Source organism: Diadema setosum, chromosome 11 (genome assembly GCF_964275005.1).
Source record: "Diadema setosum chromosome 11, eeDiaSeto1, whole genome shotgun sequence".
Classification (NCBI taxonomy): domain Eukaryota; kingdom Metazoa; phylum Echinodermata; class Echinoidea; order Diadematoida; family Diadematidae; genus Diadema; species Diadema setosum.
The window spans coordinates 24,955,225-24,978,403 of NC_092695.1; the positions used below are offsets into that span (position 1 = coordinate 24,955,225).

Here is a 23,179-nt window from a genome sequence, read left to right on the forward strand (position 1 = left end):
CTCCTAACCCCCCCCCCCCCTTTAGCAACGTTACACTGTTAATTTATATGCGTCAAACTTCATCTCAAATTCCCTTGGATGAGTTTGAATTTTTTAAAACAATTTTTAGACAAGCAGTTCAAAGTGGAGTGCACACAAGAATAGAATTTGAAAGGTCACAGAATATTTCTGTGATATGTACATAGGCCTACACGTGTATGGTAGTATTTTTGTGAGCATTTGGAAGTTGAAATTGTTTGGAAACAGCTGACGCCATTAGCCTTCATCATGGTCAGAAGATTTGATGACATGGTCAAGACCACAAGTACTTTGTATTCCAAGGCTACTCAAAAATACAAAATTGAAAGTAAATCAGCAAATTTTCAGACAACATTGATTTTTAGCATGTGCTGAAATTTTAGCCAACACTACAGGAATTGTATGTAGCTTGTTCATTTTTCAAAGTATTGACAATGTCATTTATATGATTTATCAGTTATTGTGTGTTTTTGTTGTTTCAGACTAGGAGTATTTAATTCCAAGTTGCTTCATGATCAAATATATCTATAAAGCAAGTTACATGACAACTGTATTTGTTTGGGATTATATATAATGGTAGATATCTGAATTCGGTCTCTTCCCTAGGTGTTCTGTTTGTTGTTGGAGGTCGCGGTGCATCAGGAGATCCCTTCAAGTCCAGCGAGTGCTACGATCTCCGTAACAATCGCTGGATACCTGTAACAGAGATGAGCACGAAGCGTCGGCATGTTGGTGTCACGGCAACCAGCGGTAAGTCAGCGTCTCCGTGTTCAAATTCATGGATGCTCTCCTTGCACGCAGGGGTTCTGTGCTGCTTCACAAATCGGGAGCTTTTAAGTCTTCATCATTCCACTTGTATCTGAATGTTTATATTGGTAGCATGCACGATGTCAGTGAGAGCCCATGGCGAATGCACGGTTTGTCATTGCCAGATTTACCGGTAGCTGGGCTGTCATATCCTTGAGGAAATCTATATGTCGGAATTATGATCGGATAAGGAAGGAGGAATATGATTCTACTTCTCCAAGTGTCATGTCACACCTGCATACAGGGTGCAATGATTGAAATAGAAAGAAAAACAAACACACCACACATCTACTTTTAGCTCCTCACGGAAGTCACGGCTGTGTTCACAGTGGGTTTATACAGAGTTCAGTGTGTAGGAAGGAATAAAGGGGAAAATGGTATTGAATTGTCAATATTTTGTTCATACAGAGTCAAGGCTAGGTGACAAGTCATTCACAGTTTAGTTGTCGTTGGCAATGAATACGGATGATATTGTGCCTTTGTTGTACAGTTTCTTTTTATATCTCCCATTCTGTCTTCTACGTGGAATGACTCTGTTGAATACCATCTGTGCCACTGCTGAAAAGCGTTGGAACAGTTTCAAGTTGTATGCTTATATCGTGGGCAGCTCTCTTTGTTTAAAATTGGTACTCCGGGTTCATAACATTTCCATGACCTCCCATGTCCCTGTTTGTGCAGGTTGTCGCCAACTCTGACTGTGCACATCTTTATGAATATCATAAATGGAAGCTGATAGGCCAAAAAATGACAAGCTTGCGGTATGATGGGATGTAGATGGCTTTCATATACAACGTGAGAGTGAAATGAAATATGGAAAGGAACCCTTCTTACTGTAGCTAGTATGTAAGTTCTGAAGTTTACCCCTGCTAAAAGTAACCAAGGCTAAGTTCCTCTCTGTCTAATTCATCAGACATGACTATTTCTTCAGTCATTAATTTTTCTTGTTCAAACTGGCATAAGTTTTGTAAGTCATTTTTTTTTTCCAGCATGAGACATACAAATTGTATGTGTGCTGGTGTTCAATAAGGTGACAAATAGACGGTCATCATACAGTGTATGATTGATGTTCCACTTGTGTGAATTTGAACAAACCCAGATCTATACCATACGTGTATATGCCATGAATGCTTCCCAGAAAAGTATCTGAATTCCAGTTTTGAGATGTAATTAACATGTGTACCACAAATAGTGATAACCATTCGGTTTAATAGCCTACTTTTGAACCCTCCCATGAATTAATTATTGTTTGCTTTTGCACAGTACAATTGCATATTAAGTGAATTATTTTCAAGAAAAGGCAAGTATTATGGGAACAGTGTGTGCATACTAGTGGATGTGTATTTGTAGTTTTGTCTTTCCTCACTTATGAAATTTGAAAAGAAAATTGTAAATACATTGTTAGCTTAAAAAATCTGGGTGATGAACTTAGTATTCTCTCAGTGGATATGAAAATAACTGAAACTTAAATCATTAGCTAGTGTGAAAATCATGTACCATGAAACAACTCTGTGGGAAATCATCATTTTTTCAGGCAGTGGAGTAATTTTCTATCTTGTGTGTATGCCTAATATGCTTTGTGCCAGATACATCTTTCATACTGTACAATAGCAAAAGCTGTTATTTGCGAACCAATACGGGAGGTGCCAACAAGAAAATGGTTCATTATTGCAAGTAACAACATGGAATAGATGTATCACAACATTTGATTTATGCTGACAGTATATAACATCAGTTTAAGCTACACTCCTTTGCTATCTAGTGTTTGTCTGCATTCAGAACTGTTCATAGGGGAATGACGAAGCTCTCTGGTATATATATGCCATCTTAAAACAACTTTAGTAGAGTTTTTGAACTGCTAATTTAGAGGACAATGATCTTTATTAATGATGGATGGCATGATTTATCATTGGTATCTCTGTGAACCTGTATATTCTCTAACTCTGCATATGTATATTCCAATAAAGAAGGCATGGATTGCAATATTTGCCAAAGCAGTAATTGATACATGAGTATACCACCAGTACTTGACAATGATATGCCCCTCCCCCACCAGGATGCTTGTATTGGAGGGTAATGCCTGCAAGAAATCATCTGTATCATTGGTATATTTGCTCTTTATCACTTTTTCAGTAGTTGATTGTTCTCTTTGTGTTTGGGTTTTTGCTTCCCTTATGCAGAAGGCCATATATTTGCCGTCGGCGGATTTGATGGGAGGGAGCACCTCAACAGTGTAGAAAAGTTTGAGCCTCATGCAAACAAGTGGGTTCATCTTCCATCCATGAAAAGGCCAAGGTGGGTTCAATGATCTGCAAAACAATAGATACGTGTATGTGACATTGCGTGGGAATGTGAATACATAGCCCGGCACTCATTGATTTAATGATGATCTGACGGGGCTAATATTTCATTGAATCAAGAAACGATTGTGTCTTGCTACCTCTATCTTGACTGACTGCCAGTTTTGAAGAAACAATGAAAAGAGAGAAAAAAAATGGAAATTTTTACCATATCAAATGTCTCATTTGCTTGCCTCTTCTTGAGAGTGATGCACAATGATATGATGCAGTTTTGTGTATTGATGCACAATGATAGAGATATTGATGCACAATGATGGAGATTAAATTGTCATTGCTTCATAGAAAATAGAAATATACTTTCATCATTCCGGTAGCAGTATTCTAAGTCAATGTTTTAGCTCTCTACACTTCCAGCCTCTGTTCTGAGAAACTTTGTGACATGGAGCAGTGAAGGAAGTTATGTATTTTGTTAAAATTGCATTTAGAGACATGTAATGATGTACAGGACATGTATTTTTTTTTAGCCCGCATATTGCCGTGATCATCAGCAAGAACTTGAAAATTTGAAATAGAAGTCTGTGGTTTTCCATAGTTTCACTGCAAATATCATCTTTACAGTGTCATGATACAACATCAGTGCACACTGTAGATTGCTTGTGTGTACTTTGTTAACCATGCAAATTTATGGGCCGAATAACAAACGTAGTATTACTGTTTCGTTGTTAATCTCAGTACTCATGCTCTCTCCATATCTATTTGTTGATACACACATGTATATTGCAGTTCTTATTATGGCTTTCAATCATCAGGAGAGGACTCGGTGTCACGCAACTCGGTTCGCCAATATATGCCATCGGGGGACTTGACGATAATGTCTGCTTCAATGATGTCGAGCGCTATGACCACAGCACAACCACGTGGAGTTCTGCCGCGCCCATGAACTGTGCGAGAGGAGGTGTTGCAGTGGCAGTTCTCAATGGACTCATTTATGCAGGTACCGTAGGCTCATGTGGAATCATTTCTTGCTCTTTCCTTCCAAGTTTGATGAGCTTTTGTGCATAGTACATGATTCACAAATCTACAATGTATTACATTGAAGACTGAATCCTGACTCATTGCAGGCTGTTTTGAAGGAGGCAACTCCCTGTATTCTACATTCTACAAGAATTGTGTGAAGGAGGGGTTATAGGGTCTTTGTAGGTGGTTTTGGCAAATATGAAAGACGAAAATGGGAAAGAAAACTTGAAGAGAAGAAGATGTGAGAAAGCCATTTGTTTACTCATAGCTGAACTATATGTATTAGATGCTGAGAGTTGGTGCAGATGACTTTGAGTGCGTTCAAGTGCTCTCCTAAATGAGCCAAACCACACCAATCCCGCACCAGAGGAGCTCTCGAATGCTCCTGAAGAGTACCTTACCGAACTGAAGCAAGTCAAAAATGGACCACTTCCCGATGTGCTCCAAAAGGGTACCAAAAGCGTACCAAAAGTTCGCATGTGAGAATGCGCTTATCATGCACATACATCATAATGTAGAGTTAATTCTCTTTGTTCGGGACATCTGTAAGTAGTTTAAGCACACTACACGTAGGTGAATGACCCTCTTGCTACAAAATGTGTGACACTCTCTACAAATAAATCATAAGGTATGCTTCTCCACAGAGGGCTTGAATGCTCCAAATCTGGCTCAGTACAGTTTGGTAGGCTTTGGTTCAGTTCACTTTGGTTCGCTTTAGCGCACTCAAACGCACCCTTTGTTCCAGAAGTTTCCAGAAAGAAACTTTGTGGTTGTGTTATAACAGACAGAGTGGAGAATCAGAAAGGCAGTGAAGGGTACTACTGGACAAGGACTCTGTTTTTGTAATATGACAGATATGCTACTCATGAACAATATACACGGTGTATCACAACTATTTTCATCTAAAAAAGTCTTACAAACGGCACAAAAGAGAAAACACATGTGCAAGCTTTTGCTGGGTTGTATGCCTAGCTATTATTAATACAGTGAACCCGATGATCTAGCAATTCAACTAAAGTGATAAACGTTGAACATACGCTTGTTATTGAAAAGCACAAGCAAACAAAATTTGCACATGGATTTATAAATACACTCATTAAATCCCTTTAACACCATTAATTGTTTCTTGTTTTTATTATGTAAGAAAGAGATCATAGCCATGTTACTGATATTTCTGTCACAAGTGTTATTTAGTTGAGGACGAGGCCCGAGTATACTCGGGTAGGTGTCTATGGGAAATGCGTGATGTAGCAAAAATTAGTCCATCCTCAATGGGTTAAAGAAACGATAGATGAACAAAAGACTGTCATACCTTGGCAGTCCCCCTAAACATATTTTTTTTTCCTTGTAATTAAACTTCTTTGCTCAGAAGCAGTAATGCTCAGTCTCTCCAAAACAGCATCCCAGGGTTTTACTTCTTTTAATTTTCTGCAAACTAAAAAAAAAGTTGGTCATTATCATTTTCTCATCATTTGGTCTCAGTCTATGATAGCCATGCATATCATGCCTGGTAAGCTATTTTACCCCCAGGGTATGTAACTGATCCTTTACATATAAGTGTCGTAAAGTATTTAAGCACAAAAAGGCGCCTACAAGACAAAGGTAATCATATAACATTCATTATTTAGATGAAATTCTATATAGCTGTTTGTTGTATTTATCACTTCTTCTTTAAACGGGTAGGATAGCTTGGATGACAAAGAATTGAAGAGGATGAGTAATGGATATTATGTAGTTTCGGTACCCTGGGTAACTTAATTGTTGTCTGTAGGGTTTCTTTGAAAACTGAAATTGATAGCAACTGCCATGCCTTGTAGAGAGGACAATTGCTGGCCATGTAATCAATTTTGCTGGTAGTACTGATACGTCGGTCTATCATCTTCTGTGTGTGCTGATATTGAAATTTTTGTCAACACTCACGCATTTCCCTCTCTCTACCCTCCTTTCCTTCTCTCTCTCTCTCTCTCCTGATGTGGTACCCCTTGTACTGCTATAAAGCATGGAATACAAATTGCAAAATTAAGGATTAGATAACATAATTGCGAGTTCGGAACTGTAGAATCTCCCCGATTCTATTGAAGGTTTCATGAAACCGATATAGTTCTTTATGCCTTGATAAGAAAACATAAAAGTCCTCCTGATTTGGGCATTAATTTTGCGTACTAATATGCACAATGCACATAATATATCCCTGCTTGCTCCATGGAACCTCCCGCAGTGTGATATGTTAATGTTGGCAGCCATGTGATTGACATGTTTCTGTTTTTCTTCCACTGATCCCATTTGCGTTTGCTAGTCGGAGGTAACGATGGCTCCTGCACCCTCAACTCCTGTGAGCGCTACGACCCCCACCTGGACAAGTGGACCGTCATTGCACCCATGCAGACAAGGAGGGCAGGGGGTGGGGCGGCGGTCCATAATGGATACCTGTACGCCATAGGTAAGCACCTCTCTATTCAATACTTGAACAGTGAATCAAAAAGGTAATATGATATATCAGTTGACCTCTCAATTGAATACATTGTTGGATGTACAAAAAAATATCTTTTTATTGACAACCAACGATGACCCAAAGAGAACTTTTCGCAATTTCAAAGTAAGACATTCAAGTGCATGCTGCTTGCAGAATGCAGCAAATTTATGGTACTAACCCCTTTATTTAGGAATATGAGGAACAGAGGTTTTAACATTTATGATAGGCTTGTGCCAAATTATATTTCTTCGCATCATTGTACATAATGTTTGAAGTTCTTTGTCCACTGAAAAGTTTATTTTTTTTTCCTTGTCATACTCATTGAAGGCAATTTTATATTTTGAGCCATTGAGGATGGACTGATTTTGCTACAACACGCATTTCCCATAGACACTTGCCCGAGTATACTCGGGACTCGTTCTCGACGGTTTTAAAATATCCTGTGAATTGTTCATGTTTGATTGCTAATTACAATTTAGAAATCAGTTAATCACAAATGGCAATCAATCAGTTCTTGAATGACTCTTACAATGAAAAAAAAACCCACAAAAAACAATGACAACAACAACAACAATAACAACAACAATCAACAACAACAAATCAACAGTAGAACTCCTGTTTAAGGTGTCAGAGTTCTGCAGATGATGACAACCCATTCACAAAGTAGGAAAGTAACGTTAGACACGGTTTTGTCCTCTCTTGCATTCCCAAGGCGGTTTCGACCACAGCTCTCCCCTGAGTACCGTGGAGCGGTACAACCCTGAGAAGGACAAGTGGACCTGCATGAAGCCCATGTCTTCCAGCCGGGGCGGCGTAGGCGTGGCTGTTCTAGGGGGGAAGATCTACGCCGTTGGAGGTCACAACGGCTCCAACTATCTCACTTCGGTGGAGTGCTACGACCCTGAAACCGACAGGTAAAGTCTTCAGTTTTCATTCTTATCATGCTTTCTCAGTTCAGACATATCACAGGATGTTTTGTCTCGTATGGAACAATCACTGTTTATGAGTTCAGGTAGATCAGCTGAGACAATATTGTGTGTTACCTTGTCCTGTCTGCTCAAAAACAAAACACTCTGTTTTGAAAAGATAAAATATGAATGAAAAGAAAAATATCCTGTGTATGAAACGTCCATGGCTGCGTATATCATCTTTCCCATGTTTAAAGCACGTTGCCATACCTACTAGGAAACAAAACATGTTTGCAAAGGCCTTTCGGATCACGTTTCTTGAGTTGTTGCATTTATCGTCTCTATTGTGAGTTGTGAGGAAGGCCTCGTCACTGCGCAGCTCCATTGCACCGTTTGACCCGGGGAGCAGAGGTCATGTAGTTGGTATGGGTAGGCCCAAGCTATAAACATGTTTCAAAACGGCTTAGCATTTATCATCTCTACGGAAACACATTTCTCACCCAAATTCTTTTCAGTGTTTCAGAAAGGCGTTTCCAGCCCCATAATCAAAACAGCTTTGCATTTAGCGTCTGTAAAAAATCTGCCTGAAGGTCGTTCGGAAACCTTAATTCTATGCCAGAAGTGAGACAACAAATGCACCCCACATCTCATGCACAGGAAGTATCCTGCTTCACTTCTCACAAAGAGCATGGTGCAATCCTAATAATTTGTTCTGTGTCACACACAATAATCTTGGGGATGGGCAAACGATATTGATAATCATGTGGTTCATATTTAGTGACTGATATAACAGCCTGCAAACTGTTGGCAGACACAGCTCTACACCTAGGAGTATCTTCGAACCAGAATAAGAATTTTTTGGATGAAAAGAGAAGTAACAGATGAAGAAATGCATAAACAGCGATGCTTTTGTAAAGTGTATGAGTGCTCTATTTCAGTCAGAACTCCACAGCAACTGCTTTAGCTATATTGAATAAATTTTAAAACAGCATGTCAATTAAATGCTCATCCTTTTTGCAAACAATTACAAAAGGATAATTGTTTCATTATGTGTTTGCTATGCTTTGCTTGCAGCTGGTCGAGCGTGTGCGACATTGCCATGTGCCGGGCCGGGGCAGGGGTCGCCGTGTGTCCCTGCCAGGTCTCTTCCCTGAAGGAGGTCGTCCGAACGAACATGGTCAGCTGCGTCTGACAGCCTGGCATAGAGAAAGACTCATTCAATGTTCGCTATGCAATGTCTTCACAGATTTTGTGTTGAAATGGGACCAAATTGGATGATGTGCCTTATTCGTACTGATGCACCAGATGGACTGTGCAGATCGTTTCCAAGAGGAGCTAAGATGGTTTATGCCAGTTTCAGTATCCCAGGGACAAGGTCATCCATACTGGAGTCTCAGATGTTTTGAAATATTAATCGATAACACAACTCTTTAATATTTTAATACGCTAGTTAATAACTTTGAGTTAACACCAGGCTTCAATTTGGTTTTAAGTAAAGAAAGAAAAAGTGATTCAATAACAGTTTCAGAGTGAGGAAAACTGTTAAGTATAATGACCAGTAATATAATGTACCAGCTGATGGTAACAATTCCACAATTTTCAGGGGTTATTCACTACAAATACATTTAACTGCTCTGATGGTTATGGCAAATGTGCAGAAATCAGCTTGAAACCTCAGCAGTATCACACTTCTTTTTTTGGAGTGTTGTTTGTGTCAGCAGAAATCTTAGCATTGGTCACAAGAAACTTTATAATGGCAAAGAGGCTGTCAGGAAGATTGGTACCAGGAGAATACATTTCCATATTTCTCCATGATCTTCTGAGGAGTTACCTGTGAAAGGTTGTTGTGCACTTTATGCTTCTGGAATAGATCTGAAATATGTTTAACTTGTCTTTTGGTGGAAAGGAAACAACTCATCAATTCTTAGTTGATAAGGGTGTTAACAGTGTTCCTAATAGGATGATATTAGGGTGTTGACACCATAAACTTGCAAGCAGCACACAGTCATTGCCCAGGTCAGTCTCAATGGGTGTGTGGATCATGATGTGCTCTTTTCTTTTTGAACTGACATCACTAGGTAAAGATAAATGCCAGTGGATGAAAGCTATCCCTCTGACATTTTCACAATGTTAACTGAGCCTGCTCATACAACAGTATGCATTAAGTTGAGGATATTGTTTAAATGGATGGATCATGCTCATGGAGAGTGTCAGTAAATTACATCATCAATCAAAGTATTCTGTCCTCGACCAATGAAAAAGACAACTTGCTGCGTTGTGACATGCATAGAATACATCCAAGTGCCTCATTTCAATCTAACCAAATCACATCACATAGTGTATCCATGTACATCTGTTGCCTATACTTGTGTCTGTTCACTTAGTTATGGGTAAGCAATTGAAAGGTTAATGCAGGAAATAATAACACATATTTCCATTTGATAGTGAACAATACGTAGGCCAGGCAGATTAGCATCCTGAAGATACAGAAAAATTTGGTGACAATATTTTCCTCAAAAGAACAAATTCTTTTCCAGAAACTGGACTGTGATTATGTAATCAATTCATGCTTGGAACCTTCCCATGTGTACAGTACTGGGAGAAAGTTAAGTTTATCAGCACTTCTGGCAGAAGAGATTACGTGATATTTGCGTGACGGTTCACACACACACAAATGCTCACACAAATGGCATAGTCTCATGCTTACTACAAGGCTTTTAGCGGTATTTACTCACCACCATCAAGTCTTTGCAATGATCAGTACATTTATTCGGGAACGGGTTGTAACCCTCCAAGTTTTCACCCAATTTTGAATTGAATGTTGCAACAAACTGTGTCAAAGCTTACACTGTAGCACTCATGTGTATGACGGGCCTGGAGTGACGAAATTCAACACAACCATACAACTATTCAGCCATGGAATGGATGTCAGGTTTTAACCAATGAGAACGCAAGAAACCGTACAACTATGCAACCGTGCAACTATACAACTATGCAACTGTACAGCCCTAGAATGCCTGTATGGTTTTCACTCGTACGGGCCGAAGTGCCATTAACCGAACAACCATGCATCCCTACATGCATGAACGCCTGTCGGGTTTTAGCCAATCAGGACGTGAAAAAACCCGACGGACATACATGCATGGGTGTGGGAAAGACTGTAGGGTTTTAGCACACCAAAATACAATAAATTCGACAGACATACATACATGCATTAGTGAGGGACGGCTGTTGGGGTTTTAACCATTCAGCCTTTCCCTCTGCACGTAATTAGCCTTGGGGCTCTGCTAACCACTGAAATCCCCTGACAGATTTATTGTACCGTTGGTGCAATGGTCTCCATTCCTTTCCACATCAAGGGTTCATGACCTGCCCCCTAAGGCAGCTGTGGACGTATACTCAGGGAGGTGCTTCGAGAGAATGAAATTATACATGCGTGTATATCTGTCGAGTTTATTGCATTCTGGTGTCCTAAAACCCTACAGCCATTCCCACATCCATGCATGTATGTCTGTTGGGTTTTTCGCGTCCTGATTGGCTAAAACCCGACAGGCGTTCAGTAATGGGATGCAGGGACGTATGGTTGTTCGGTTAATGGCACTTCGGCCCGTGCGAGTGACAACCATACAGGCATTCTAGGGCTGTACAGTTGCACAGTTGCATAGTTGCACAGTTGCATAGTTGTACGGTTTCTTGCGTTCTGATTGGCTAAAACCTGACATCCATTCCATGGCTGTATAGTTGCATAGTTGTACTAATTTTGACTCCCCTCGCCCGCCATACATGTGCACCACGTCTCTCTGAGAAGGTAAGAAATGCAAAGCATTCCATGAACTTTGACCTTCCTGTGTGTCATATTCCAGCCAATCTCAATATGACAGGTGTACTTTCTGAAGAAAGTTTTGACATTTCAACAAGAATCTTAATGAGATGATTTTTATGATGCAAAGATAAGAGTATGGAGAAGCTGGAGTGTGTGTATCTGAAACTGAAATCATGTGACTTGGAACCTTTGTGACCCAAAGAAGGGGTACAAGAAAGAGATATCTTGGAAGTGTGTGATACAGTGTACACGTAAATATGTCTCACTCATACAAATTGTAAGTGTACCGAATGCACAAATGTGTTAAAAAATCAAGGCAAAGGAGTACTCTAACTACACTGTAGGTCTATATAGCATGCTGCTAGGGACATCATGACAGCTAGCAGTGTAGTGATGTCAGCAATGTGCTAGTACAGTACTTCGATTTTCATATGCAAAACACACTACTTGTTAAAGTACAGTGCAGAGAATCAACGAGTGAAAAATTCAGTAGGTGAATTTGTGTTTGTTACCTATTCATATTTATTTTGCAAAAGTTAAGTAACAATCACTACCCTCTTACAACATGCTAAAATGTCCGGCAAGTTGTAATTCGCAAAAATATCTATACGCAGAAATTTTAGCTTATTCAGTACAACTTGTACCTTTTAGATTAGGGAAAAGGCCGTCACCTTGAGCATGGCTTGTAGAGACAGTGGAGTTCATCTTTAGTGGCCACTTTCGGAAGGAGACAGTCAGACTGACCTGTCTAGACAGGTGGTCATTGGACACAGGTTGATCTGTGCAGGGATTTTGCAAGCAGGCGGTGGCTACAGGCCAATAGTCGTCAAGACACATCAGACTATTGTCATTGTGTGATGAAGGAAATATTGAACCTCCTGGTGCTTGCAGTGACCATCATGCCAAATAACTCATCTTGCATGGTCCTCTTTCCTTGTGTGTTTTGTTTTGCTGTAGAAGTACAGTGACAAAAATGACATCAATATCTTTAATACCAAACTGCAGTGTCATTAACCTGTAAAGCCACCTACCACATTTTTCTGGCTAAATGCATTGCACTTTTATTAAAATTGTTATAATTCATCACTAGTATTTCATACAATGAAATAAAAACTTTTCCTTCATCTGAGCACTATCTTGGTCCTACTTCATTGTTCATTTTTATTGCAGAATTATCTACAGCCTTGATGTTAAGCTACATTGTAAATTAATACACAATCCTAAAATTGTGAACACATTCTTTAGAATTAAATTTGATGTTCCTGCAACTAATTCCTGTTTCCCCCGCCCTGATTTTGTGCAGATTTAATTAATTAAACCAATTTTAGCTAACCTTTCCTCCAGTTATTGGCTACCCAGTGAAGTTTAGAGTTGCCAATTTAATTACAATGTAATAATTTCCACCACATAATTACGTGATGACTTGATTGGTTAATACACTATCCATGTGCCTGCTGTATGTGTGAAAGCAAGCTATCATTTATTTTCTATGCAATTTATTTTGTCAAAAGTGAAGTTGTCTGTACATATTGTACATATTGTACATATTGTACAATCATACATGTGTATATGGTTATGTATATATTAAGCCGGACGGTATGTCCAGTGCAAAAGACCTGAAATGCATTATGTAATCAATGGCATATATACAGAAGCATACTGCAATATTCAAGAGTCAACAAATTCTACTCCATATCTATTGTTAAGGTAGCACTAATTGAATTTTTGAGTGTGTGAATGAATAAATTTGAACCTGTAAGCCAATGTGAACAATGGACTACGCTGTACATGTTTAAACAGATTTAGTTGCTTCTGTTGATGACGTGTAATTTACCGAATTTGTTTCATCCAAATGGAGGTAATTATTAAAAAATTGACCTTGGAGGTAGAACAGAATTTACTAACACTCTTGAAAATTGATTCCTAATCTGAAAGCATATTACTTGATATGTCAAAATTAATGAACACATTGTAATTTTGCAGAAATATTTTACCGAATTTGTCACCTGTGTGTCCAGGCCTGTGAGATATGTTAAAAACAGCATTTCTGTCCTTGACGTAAGGTTAAAATTTGTTCATGTATTTCACCTGTAACAGTCATGCACATGAAGGCTGAAGTTCCAACAGTTAGTGTCGGTATCCAGGAAAGAGTTCCTGTTTCTTGAAATGGTTTTAGATGTGAGAATTACCCAACATACCGCAAGAAAACTTTGTAACTTGTGAATCAACTTGCAGTGTATAGATGTGAAGTGTATGTACTCAACCTCATCATCTTTATAGTCCCACATTATTGTAGTCAATGTTCAGTTTCATTGTTTATGCACTCAAATGTGTTACCAGGGCCCTGGTGCATAGAAAGTTGAGATCAAACAGAAGTCTTAAAATCAAAGATAAATCTGTTAGTACTCAGTTCTGATTGGCTGATACTTGATTTCTGTTTGGTTTTCTGATGTATCTTTGATTGCATCTTTTTATGCAACAGAACCCTTGGTCTGAGATTAGACAATTCCATTTTACTGTAGAGAAAGGTGTGTAGTTTTCATACCCTTTCCCCTACTTCATTTCGTTTCATTTCATTTTTGAAATCAGTGTGTTGATTCTCAGAAACTCGAGTGCACAAGGCATGGAAAAATGAATGCATGTGAAAAGTGTACATAGAGGAAAGATGCTTGATGTGAGAGAGATTTATAAACCTATGGTATGTGTCTAATCTGACTTTATCAACTCTGTCAACTTTCGAGTGCATGTGAAGATTTGTAAACACTTTACTACTCGTTTATTCAGAGAACAGTCATTATGCCTGGTGTAAATACATAGAAATTCCAACTCAAATACAAGGAGAGAACGAGGACCCCTTTTGCATTTGCATTAAGGCAAAAGTTTCCAAGTTTACAATTTAGTTTGAGCTCTGCATGGAAGGAGTTAATACCATTTGTGGACAGTGATATAATGGAAGACTAAAGTGATTTCACTCCACATTCTGGATCACTAAACTGCTCGGCTTCTGCGCATAAGATCACAGACCTGTGCTTTTCAGTCACAGATGGCCTAGTGTGCCAATGTAGGGAGACATTCATATTGTTATGGGTATTTTTTCTTTTGACACCCTAGCTGTGGACGAAGTCCGGGCTATCATTCTGTGAAGTACTTCCAATTGCGTACATACAAATCTTGGGCAGATGTTTAATTGCAGAAGTCCAGTTTGTCATGTCTTGTACATTCATACTTCTTATTTCATTCTGTTTAGTCTGTTTTATAGCTACTGTGAGATGCACTTCATGGCAGTAAAGCTAAGATGGTGTGTCTTGAACGTATATTCATGTAAGCTTGGATACTTGGTCTTTAATTTGCAGTGGGCAGAGTTGATGAATAGTTAGTCAAGAAAGGTCACAGGCTAGTATGCCATTATAACTGGACCAATCGTATATAGTGCACTATGCATTCACAATGAATTGATTGAAAGTTTCCCTGCAGATTTTGTTTAGCTTCATTTTATGATGAAATAATTGTGATTTACCAAAGGTAATTATATTCTCTGTTTCAAATGTAACAAAAACATTGCATTTCTATCCAAAAGTTCACAGCATGGTTCCAAAGAGAAAACATTCAACAAAGCGTGTTTCACAGCACTGAGCCTATGTTTGTATAGATAAATGTCTGTAGTGGGCTACACTTCCAGGCATATTCGTGTTTGTAAATGAATATAGCTGTATATATGAATATGATATGCATACATATATGTATATAATTATATGTAAATATATATGCTCCAATGGTAACAAAGTCTTCCAAGTTTACTGAATGCCAATGAAAACTTTGTTTTTATACAACTTCATCGCCATGTGTCATAGAATTTATATACTGATTGACTTTATACCAAAATAAAGACATAAAAGAGAACATAATAATATTGGTGTGTTTGTTTTACATGGTTTCTGGTGCTTGCTTCAGAGAATCAGGTTAAAATTGTTACATTGTGTAAGAGTACAGATAATTCATTCAGTAGAGGAACATTTAAATCGTTACATTGTGTAAAAGTACAGAAGCTTTATTCAGTAGACGAATAAAACACTAAACACAAAAATTAAATGCAACTTTACACGCTTTGTAATCTTCAATCTTTGCAATCAGATCTTCCAATGTCACGGATTGATTGATTGATTTTATTTCCGCAAAATAAGATATGTAGGGCCTACATCACTTCACATTGAAAAAATACAAAGAAATTATCACAAAAGTACACGAAACTGCGGCTGGATGGCCCTACTCAGCTCCGCCCTCATGGAGGAGCTGTTCTACCGAGGGGTCCAGAAAGAAACACACTCGGTATATTCAATGGCCAATTCAGACAGTTTGTCACATAGTTGGTACTTCATTGTCTTACCACATCGAACTTTGAAGAAGGAGGCGGAAGATGGAAGTTGTCAAGGTTGTGAGATTCAGAAGCGTGCGTATAAAAAGAGATATGTAAATACAGTTCTCTGCCATACAATGTATATCAACCAAACGGCATTCATGGAGCACGGACTAAATAAAGCTTCTTTCAAATCGTTAGAAGTCGATAATTAAAAAGAAGCAAAACGAATTGTACGCACCACATCTAAAGAACACTGTTAAGATAACGAGGTGTTAGGTTTCCTTTGTCAACCTAAATAGTGACGTCTTCTGATTTTCCAGAAGGTTGCATGCTTTCAAAGACAAAGGAAGTCATCCCTCAATGAGAGAAAAATAACGACAGCTCTCCGTTTCGCTGACGTTAGACAGGTGCACCAGTTGCATTCTCATTCACTCCGAACCCTTGGCGAGAAGATGTAACCTTTGGTAGTCATGACAACCGGATGCCGTCGTGCGCCTAGACCTGGAATAGCAGGTGCATGGGAACAAACGACTGCTCGACGCTTCTTTATTCCTAGTTCTATGCGTGTAAATAATCTATACAGCCCTTTCACATGCACTTCCTGTTGTGAGAATTCCATTTGTTTTGAGAAATCGTCCAATGTGTTTGGACTAAAGATTTCCATAGTGCGTAATTCTAGATTGAGATGCAGGCAGCTGATGTGGACTACCATGGGTAACTCATGGTGCCAAAGCCGTGCTGTATTCTACCGAAATGTGGTCACGACACCACCCATCAAATTGCGTAAATGGGGATGTCTGAAATGCTCCGTACTGCGTCTTGTGTATTTTAACTTCCATTTCATGAACTTGGGTTTTAGTCGAAAGAAATCCAAAAGGAGGAACTGACACGGACTCATGTTTATTCTGTTATTACGGAATGCAATGCAGGCCATTGAATGCAGACCATGAAAAAAGACACTTCTTGTGTATCTAAATGGCAGCCTGTGTAATTTGCTTATTTCCGTTGCCCTTTCCTGAAGGATGAACTATTCGAGGTAGCTGATAGCGACTATGTACGTGGAAACAAGAACAACGACAACAACAAAAAATATTGACCAGTACATAAAACGAGACTTGACATAAACCTTTTCTTTTGACGGCCAGTTCGTGCTACCAAAATCATTCTTTGGTGGCCCGACTACAATCATTTTTTTTTTGTTACCAGGAAAAAAAATAAGGAAAAACGTTTATAAAAATGATTTAATGAAACATTAAAATGATAAATAAATAATGATGATAATCTATGTGAATATTGACAGGTATGCCAAAGTGCGTCATGTACCATGCACGTACTGCGACCGAGAAGTAAGAAATTGAGACAGAGAAAATAAAATAATTTGATAAAATACTGAAATGATTATACACCTTTATAATCATGCAAAAATTGACCTGTATGTTTAATAGAGGGCTTCAAATACCACGTACTCTAACTAAAGTTCAGTAAGTCTAGCATATTTGATATTGAACTGAGGTATCCACACTATTGCCACGACAACACATTACTAGTATAGGTTGATACCTACAACTTCTAGTATTTGACAGATAAAAAAAAGGGTTTAGCCGAATTTGGCCGTAAAATAGAATAACTCTGGCCGTGAAAACTATCTTGCAACTCTGGTTGCAGGTGAAATGTAGGTAGTTATGAACCGCTGAGACGCAAATTATTCTCCCCCTTTTTAGAAGGCAAAAACAAATAAAACAATGTGCACACTCGTAAATTTTTGACGGCCCACAAAACTTATCTTTTCTGATTAAAAAAAAATGGTGTCCGATATCTAGTTCGGCACACCGCTTGTGTCAAGCCTTGCGCCAAAACAAAACAAAACAAAGCAAAATATATCACTATTGATTGAGTACGAACAAAGATTTAATGCGGTGCAAGAATATGATTTAAATTTCAAGATGAAAATGTATCAAAATAAGCCAGTTCACAATTAGCTCATGTGCACATCATTGGACAAATAACCTTTCATTATTTTGTCAGTTGGTAAGACACTTCACTCGCTGTCAAACCTTGCCCGACGTAACAATATGGATTCATGTTCAAACAAAGAATGAACCTGCGCATAAAAATAAACCGGGTGACTAATGTCCCGTCAGTTTGTACTTGGGGAAACACCATTATTTTCATTGTTTAGCAATGAATCATTAACAAACCTTTTCTATTAATATCAGATAAATAAAGTTATTATGAATGAGGTGCCTATACTAGGCTTTTATGAATACTTTGTTACTATCAGGTGGACGTGTTGGAACGCACCATTTATAAAGATAAAATAAATATATGACCATTGCATCAACGATGTTTATCCCAGTGAATTTAAAACCAACATGCCTCTTATCACATACATTTTTTCTGCTCATGCGCAAAATGGAACTACGAACTGGTTTATAGCGACGATTCCCTTATGCCACACGTCTTTAGGGTAACAAAGAACCCTAGTTCGTCATGAGTTTTCATCTGCTGATTACTTCATGTCTTTACTTATTCACGTCTACACGTATCATACCAAGTAAATTGCAGGGTTTTTAATGTAGTGATAATTTCCTTTCTTCATATGACGAAATTCATGTTGAAATCACATATCACCAATGTATGTCCAGGGGAGAAAGTTTTTAACTGCAAGTAGCTGAGACAATGCCGAAAGGCAAAATTGTCCTCTGGAGATTGTTGATTTCATGAAATTAAAAAAAAAAACATAAAAAAAAAACAGTAAAAAAGGACGATTGAAGTGAAATATTCATTTTCATTTCAAATAAAATCCTTTCTATTGGCCGTTCAAAAACAAACATTGTTGCCACACGACCGGGAGGGATTTCTTTCATGATATCTTGTAGATACTCAATATTTGCTATGTGGCCCCTCTGTACAAAACGACCAATAATGTATGTGTATGTATGCAGGTGTATATTTGTGCGTGTATATTACGTTTTCATATATGTCATGAAAACATCGTCTTCTTCTATCTTGGCAAACTGTCGTAAAACAACAGCTCACGTACTGAACTGACAAATGAGTAGACCTACGTCATAATCACGTGACCTCATGTCCGCGGCTGCTCATTTGAATGCTGATAGAACATCCTATGGGTCAAATAACTAATGACAATAAAAAGTGAACACAAGTATATTATGCTTGGCAGACTTCGCTCGAATTTTAGAAAGCATAATTGCTTTGGTCTAGATTTGATGGTCTTAAAACTGTTTCTTCCACATTGGGTTTCATATTATGCATGAAAAAATGTTCATATATTGAATTGACAAAGAAGTCTTTAACTACCCCCGGAAACTATATTTCTTCCATTCACTTTGTATTCTGGGAAAAGAGACGAGACCTGGAACCAGGTATTACGATGTCAGACGTCACTATTGAGACAAGTGATGCAAGCTTTGATTTTTTTTTTTTAATTACTAGCAAACCGTACTGGAAGTGAAAGTATATGCATACACTAGTATTACCATCTTAACGATGCTACAACGGTGAAAAAGTCTGTAATTAACATATGACTATTTATTGTTAATATTGGGGGGGGGGGGGGAGAACCTTGTCGCGCGTGCGCTTGGCTTAGTACATGGAAGCCTTGGTCAAAGTAATAACAAAACAATACCAGCTATCATCCAGTCTGCCAATAGACGCGTCAGTCTTATTACCCAACTGCATCCATCCCTTCATCATCATTCATCAATTGCGAGCCAAATGCACCTGTGCTTACTGTATAATCATGGTATACGCTTTCCCTGTTTCAGTTTTCGACATTTTGAATTTCTAACTCTCCTGAAACAGTCTTTGCGAAAGAGGTAATAAATTAAAACCATTGAAGTCCAGTATATAGTTCGGCGTTGTATCGCAACCATTTTTCACCCCGCTCCTGCCTTCGCCAGAAGATGAATGACCATGTCACCGATGGCGACGGAGACGCGGTGTCAAAGAGGAAATTTGCGCCCGGTAAGTCAATTGGAGGGGAGCTTTAGGACCCCACATGACTATTTAATGCGTATTCTGCTGATCGATCGTAGCAGCGTCATGTTGTCGTCAGAGTCAAAAAGAAAAAGGAGGAGAAAAACACACATCAGGACACACACCATATTTATCACACATTCTCGCAAACATATTACATCCTACATCGGCATAATCGCTTAAATCGATAGTTGTGATATTATCGACGATCTGCTTCATACAACGACCGCAGTCGTCATATCACTATATCACAAGTTTCATACACCATTTTTGCTTGATATCAAAATTCTCGAATTACGTGTGCTCATTCGTGATACTTAGGGCTTTTTGAAATACTCCTGGAATTTAGTCTGACGACAACTGGCTGTGAAGTAAGTTTGTCTACATCTATGTTAGTTCTGTAGTTTTAGTTGGAATGCGATGTTTGGTTGTGAAACTGTTACAGCATTATGAGATATGTATCTCGATAAGTTTCGGAAATGAGAAAGTCGCCAGTTATTAGTAAATGAACAAACCTATTTGCCCCAAAAATATGTTTGTTATTGACATTATGAATTATACTATTAGGTCTATCTTGAAATGTCATTACGGTAATTAAAGACGTCAAAATTCTCATATTGACTACGGATCCGATGCTTATGACGACAAGAAGGAAAGATTAAGATTTGATTAAAAGGGAGAATGTTACGCAATAAGTAATTATGAATTTTAGGATAGGAATTCAGTAGAAAATTTCTGAACTACTCTAACAACAGGCTGGAAATTTCAACCTGCGCGTCACCTAGACTGAAGTTTTGCTTGGAGTCCATTGTAACATTAAAGGAGGAAGAATATGGCATAGAATAATAACAACTAAGAAAAAAATAGTCTTCTTAAAAATCCTCAAGATTGTTGCTACAACATCTGCTTACAGTAACCTTGAACATGAGTTTTCTTAAATAGCATGATTAACTCTAAACTCTTAAAATCGTCGAAATGTTTTGCTTTATGTAGCACATTTATATTCAGTTTGAAAAAGCTGAAATCAAACGTAGCGAAAGAAACATTATTCTGGTATTCGCATTTTTGTTGTCGAAATTATCATAAAACTAAATCTGCTTCTAGAGTGGATCATGGGCCTCCGCCGGTACGCCATCTTGGTGATCATTGCGCTGATTTCGTTTGGCTGTAACTTTGCAGGTATGTATATGTTTTTACTCTGTTCGCCTCCTTTTGTCGTTGCCTTTCTAATGAATTCCTTAAAACTCGTGACCCTCTCTGGCACGTCTTCGTATCATAATTATACACGTATAGGGGGTCGTAGGCTTTAAATGAGAATAGGGTCAAACATATTAGATGAAGCCTGTACCTTCAAAATATTGTTATTTTTAATTGTTACATGATTGTCATACCAGTATAACATGGTATATAATGGGTTGAGCTGATAAAGGCGACTGCATGGTATTTGCCTTGTTAAGAGAACGGTAGAACAAAGGCATTTCGTGATGATAGTGACCTACATTAATCTGCCATACTTAGTTTGATCCCATAGTCTTGTTCAAACCAGGATTTTGTTTCTCTTCGTTCACAAAGAGAGGGAGAGAGAGAAAAAACAACAACAACTAAATTTGCATACAACCCTATTCTCACGCCATCCTCGCAACTCATTCTGGGGCCGTGAAAGTGCCCTCCGCAAATAAAAGTCGATATTTTGTAAAATAAATCGACAGGGCAACAACTAACAATATTTTGGTGTTGATAGTGGATGAATAAGTTGTTGATATTATCCATGTATGATATGGCATGAACCTATAAAAACATACTTCCTCATATACATCGCACTTCATTGTAAATATATATCTATAATCAACATATGGAGTATTCAGCCAGCAGATGTAAACTAAAACTCATTTGTTGTTCAAACGTTCCTCGATGGATATGTTTCAGCACACACAGATTGAGAAAAAGAACTAATGTCGATTTGTGCTATGAATTATCGACACAATCATGTATTTTGTGCCAGAACAGCACCTCTATATCACTAACATTATTTGACATATTCCAGCACACGAGTCCCCATTATCAATTTTATTACGATCTATATAATTATCCACTGGCAATTAAATTTTACCATCACGCCATGGAGGAAGCGAAAGGAAGTGGATTACTGGGGGAAAGGATCATTAAAAAGTTATGATCCGGAGGTAATTTAGTAATTACGATAGCCAAGAGACGGAGATTTGATAGTTCGGCTTAAGTCAACCAAAATTTACGGTTTCTGCAAATTACTCTTGGTCAGTAAATACAAAAGGGGTTTATCACTCAGACGTTCACCCCTGAGAAAATCAAGCTGTCTGAAATTGATAAATATATCATTGTAGGCCTATATAATGAGTGGAACATGACGTAGAAGATGACTTAGACCTGGGCTAACTTCATCGCTGACATTGCAAATGATCTTTATTCTCATGTGCACAGCTTTTTAGAACATGATTCTGATATGTTTTGTAGCAATTACAGGTAAAAATTATATTACTGTATTTTCATCCTATATTTTCGGCATTATTGTAGAGTCTGTCGTATTTCTCGCGTATTTCTATAATTTCAAGTGCATGTATGATATGTCTGCTGCATGGGTCGAATCTATTGAGACTGGAGAATAGGCTTTGGTAAGATGCGACTTCCGTGGTATAATCAATAGGCTACATGAAATTAACATTTCAGTGTTAAAAATCTACTTCGGCTCAAGCTGGACAATGCAAAAAGTATTCAATTGTTAGCTCATAGACTTTTTTTTTTTAAAGACACCTCTCAATAGTACACTGAAGCGGAGTGAATTAAAAGTAATCTACTCATATTTGTTGGGATTAGCTTTGGACATTCTGTTTTATTTTGCAGCAAGCCAACAACAGTGTCACGCGTCCATTCCGAACCCCGCAGAACTGGTTGAGTGGACGGGAGTGGTCCGCTCCGCGAACTTCGGGCTCGTGGCATACCCGAACAATGAAAACTGCGAATGGACCATCAAACTATCCGAGGGATCTCGGGTCTCCATCCATTTCACCGTCTTTACACTGGAACAAGGTGGAGCGAGTGGATGCTATGATTTTGTTGAGGTGAGTGACAATTAATTTTTTTTTTTTGCTTCTAAATACTGTTTTTTGTGTGTATCATAAAGCAATAAATACTGTTTTTTATGTGTATCATAAAGCAACGAAAGATACAAAAACAAAGCAACGTAAACACACGCATTTAGAAAAGACAGAAGCATTAATACATTTTACGTTGTGTTCATTAAACGCTTATAAAACTTTCATGGCATCTGTGAAATAGAAATGATTCTAACATAAAAAAAGAGAAAATCAATTAATCAAATCATAGTAATGTGACTTTTTTGGGTGGTAATTTTGACTGAAATAACGTTTTTATGTCATCAGTTCTCCTTCAGTTTTGGTTGATGTATCTGCGAGACAAACTTATATAATTGTTATACCTTGACCA

General features: G+C 38.2%; 2 protein-coding genes across 2 annotated transcripts in view; both read left to right on the forward strand.

Annotated features, from left to right (window-relative positions):
- LOC140234848 (kelch-like protein 8) overlaps positions 1–9,424 on the forward strand; it is a 36,505-nt gene extending 27,081 nt beyond the window's left edge. The window contains exons 4-9 of the mRNA XM_072314894.1: positions 625–768; positions 3,003–3,117; positions 3,932–4,116; positions 6,436–6,579; positions 7,325–7,526; positions 8,595–9,424. Coding sequence (XP_072170995.1) covers positions 625–768; positions 3,003–3,117; positions 3,932–4,116; positions 6,436–6,579; positions 7,325–7,526; positions 8,595–8,712 — 908 coding nt within the window. The 3' untranslated portion in view covers positions 8,713–9,424. The remainder of the gene's footprint in view (positions 1–624; positions 769–3,002; positions 3,118–3,931; positions 4,117–6,435; positions 6,580–7,324; positions 7,527–8,594) is intronic.
- Positions 9,425–15,600: 6,176 nt separating this feature from the next.
- The window catches only part of LOC140235370 (uncharacterized), a 37,410-nt gene continuing 29,831 nt past the window's right edge, over positions 15,601–23,179 (forward strand). Inside the window, exons 1-4 of the mRNA XM_072315399.1 lie at positions 15,601–15,669; positions 19,624–19,687; positions 20,804–20,878; positions 22,577–22,794. Of these exons, the coding sequence (XP_072171500.1) occupies positions 15,601–15,669; positions 19,624–19,687; positions 20,804–20,878; positions 22,577–22,794 (426 nt within the window). The remainder of the gene's footprint in view (positions 15,670–19,623; positions 19,688–20,803; positions 20,879–22,576; positions 22,795–23,179) is intronic.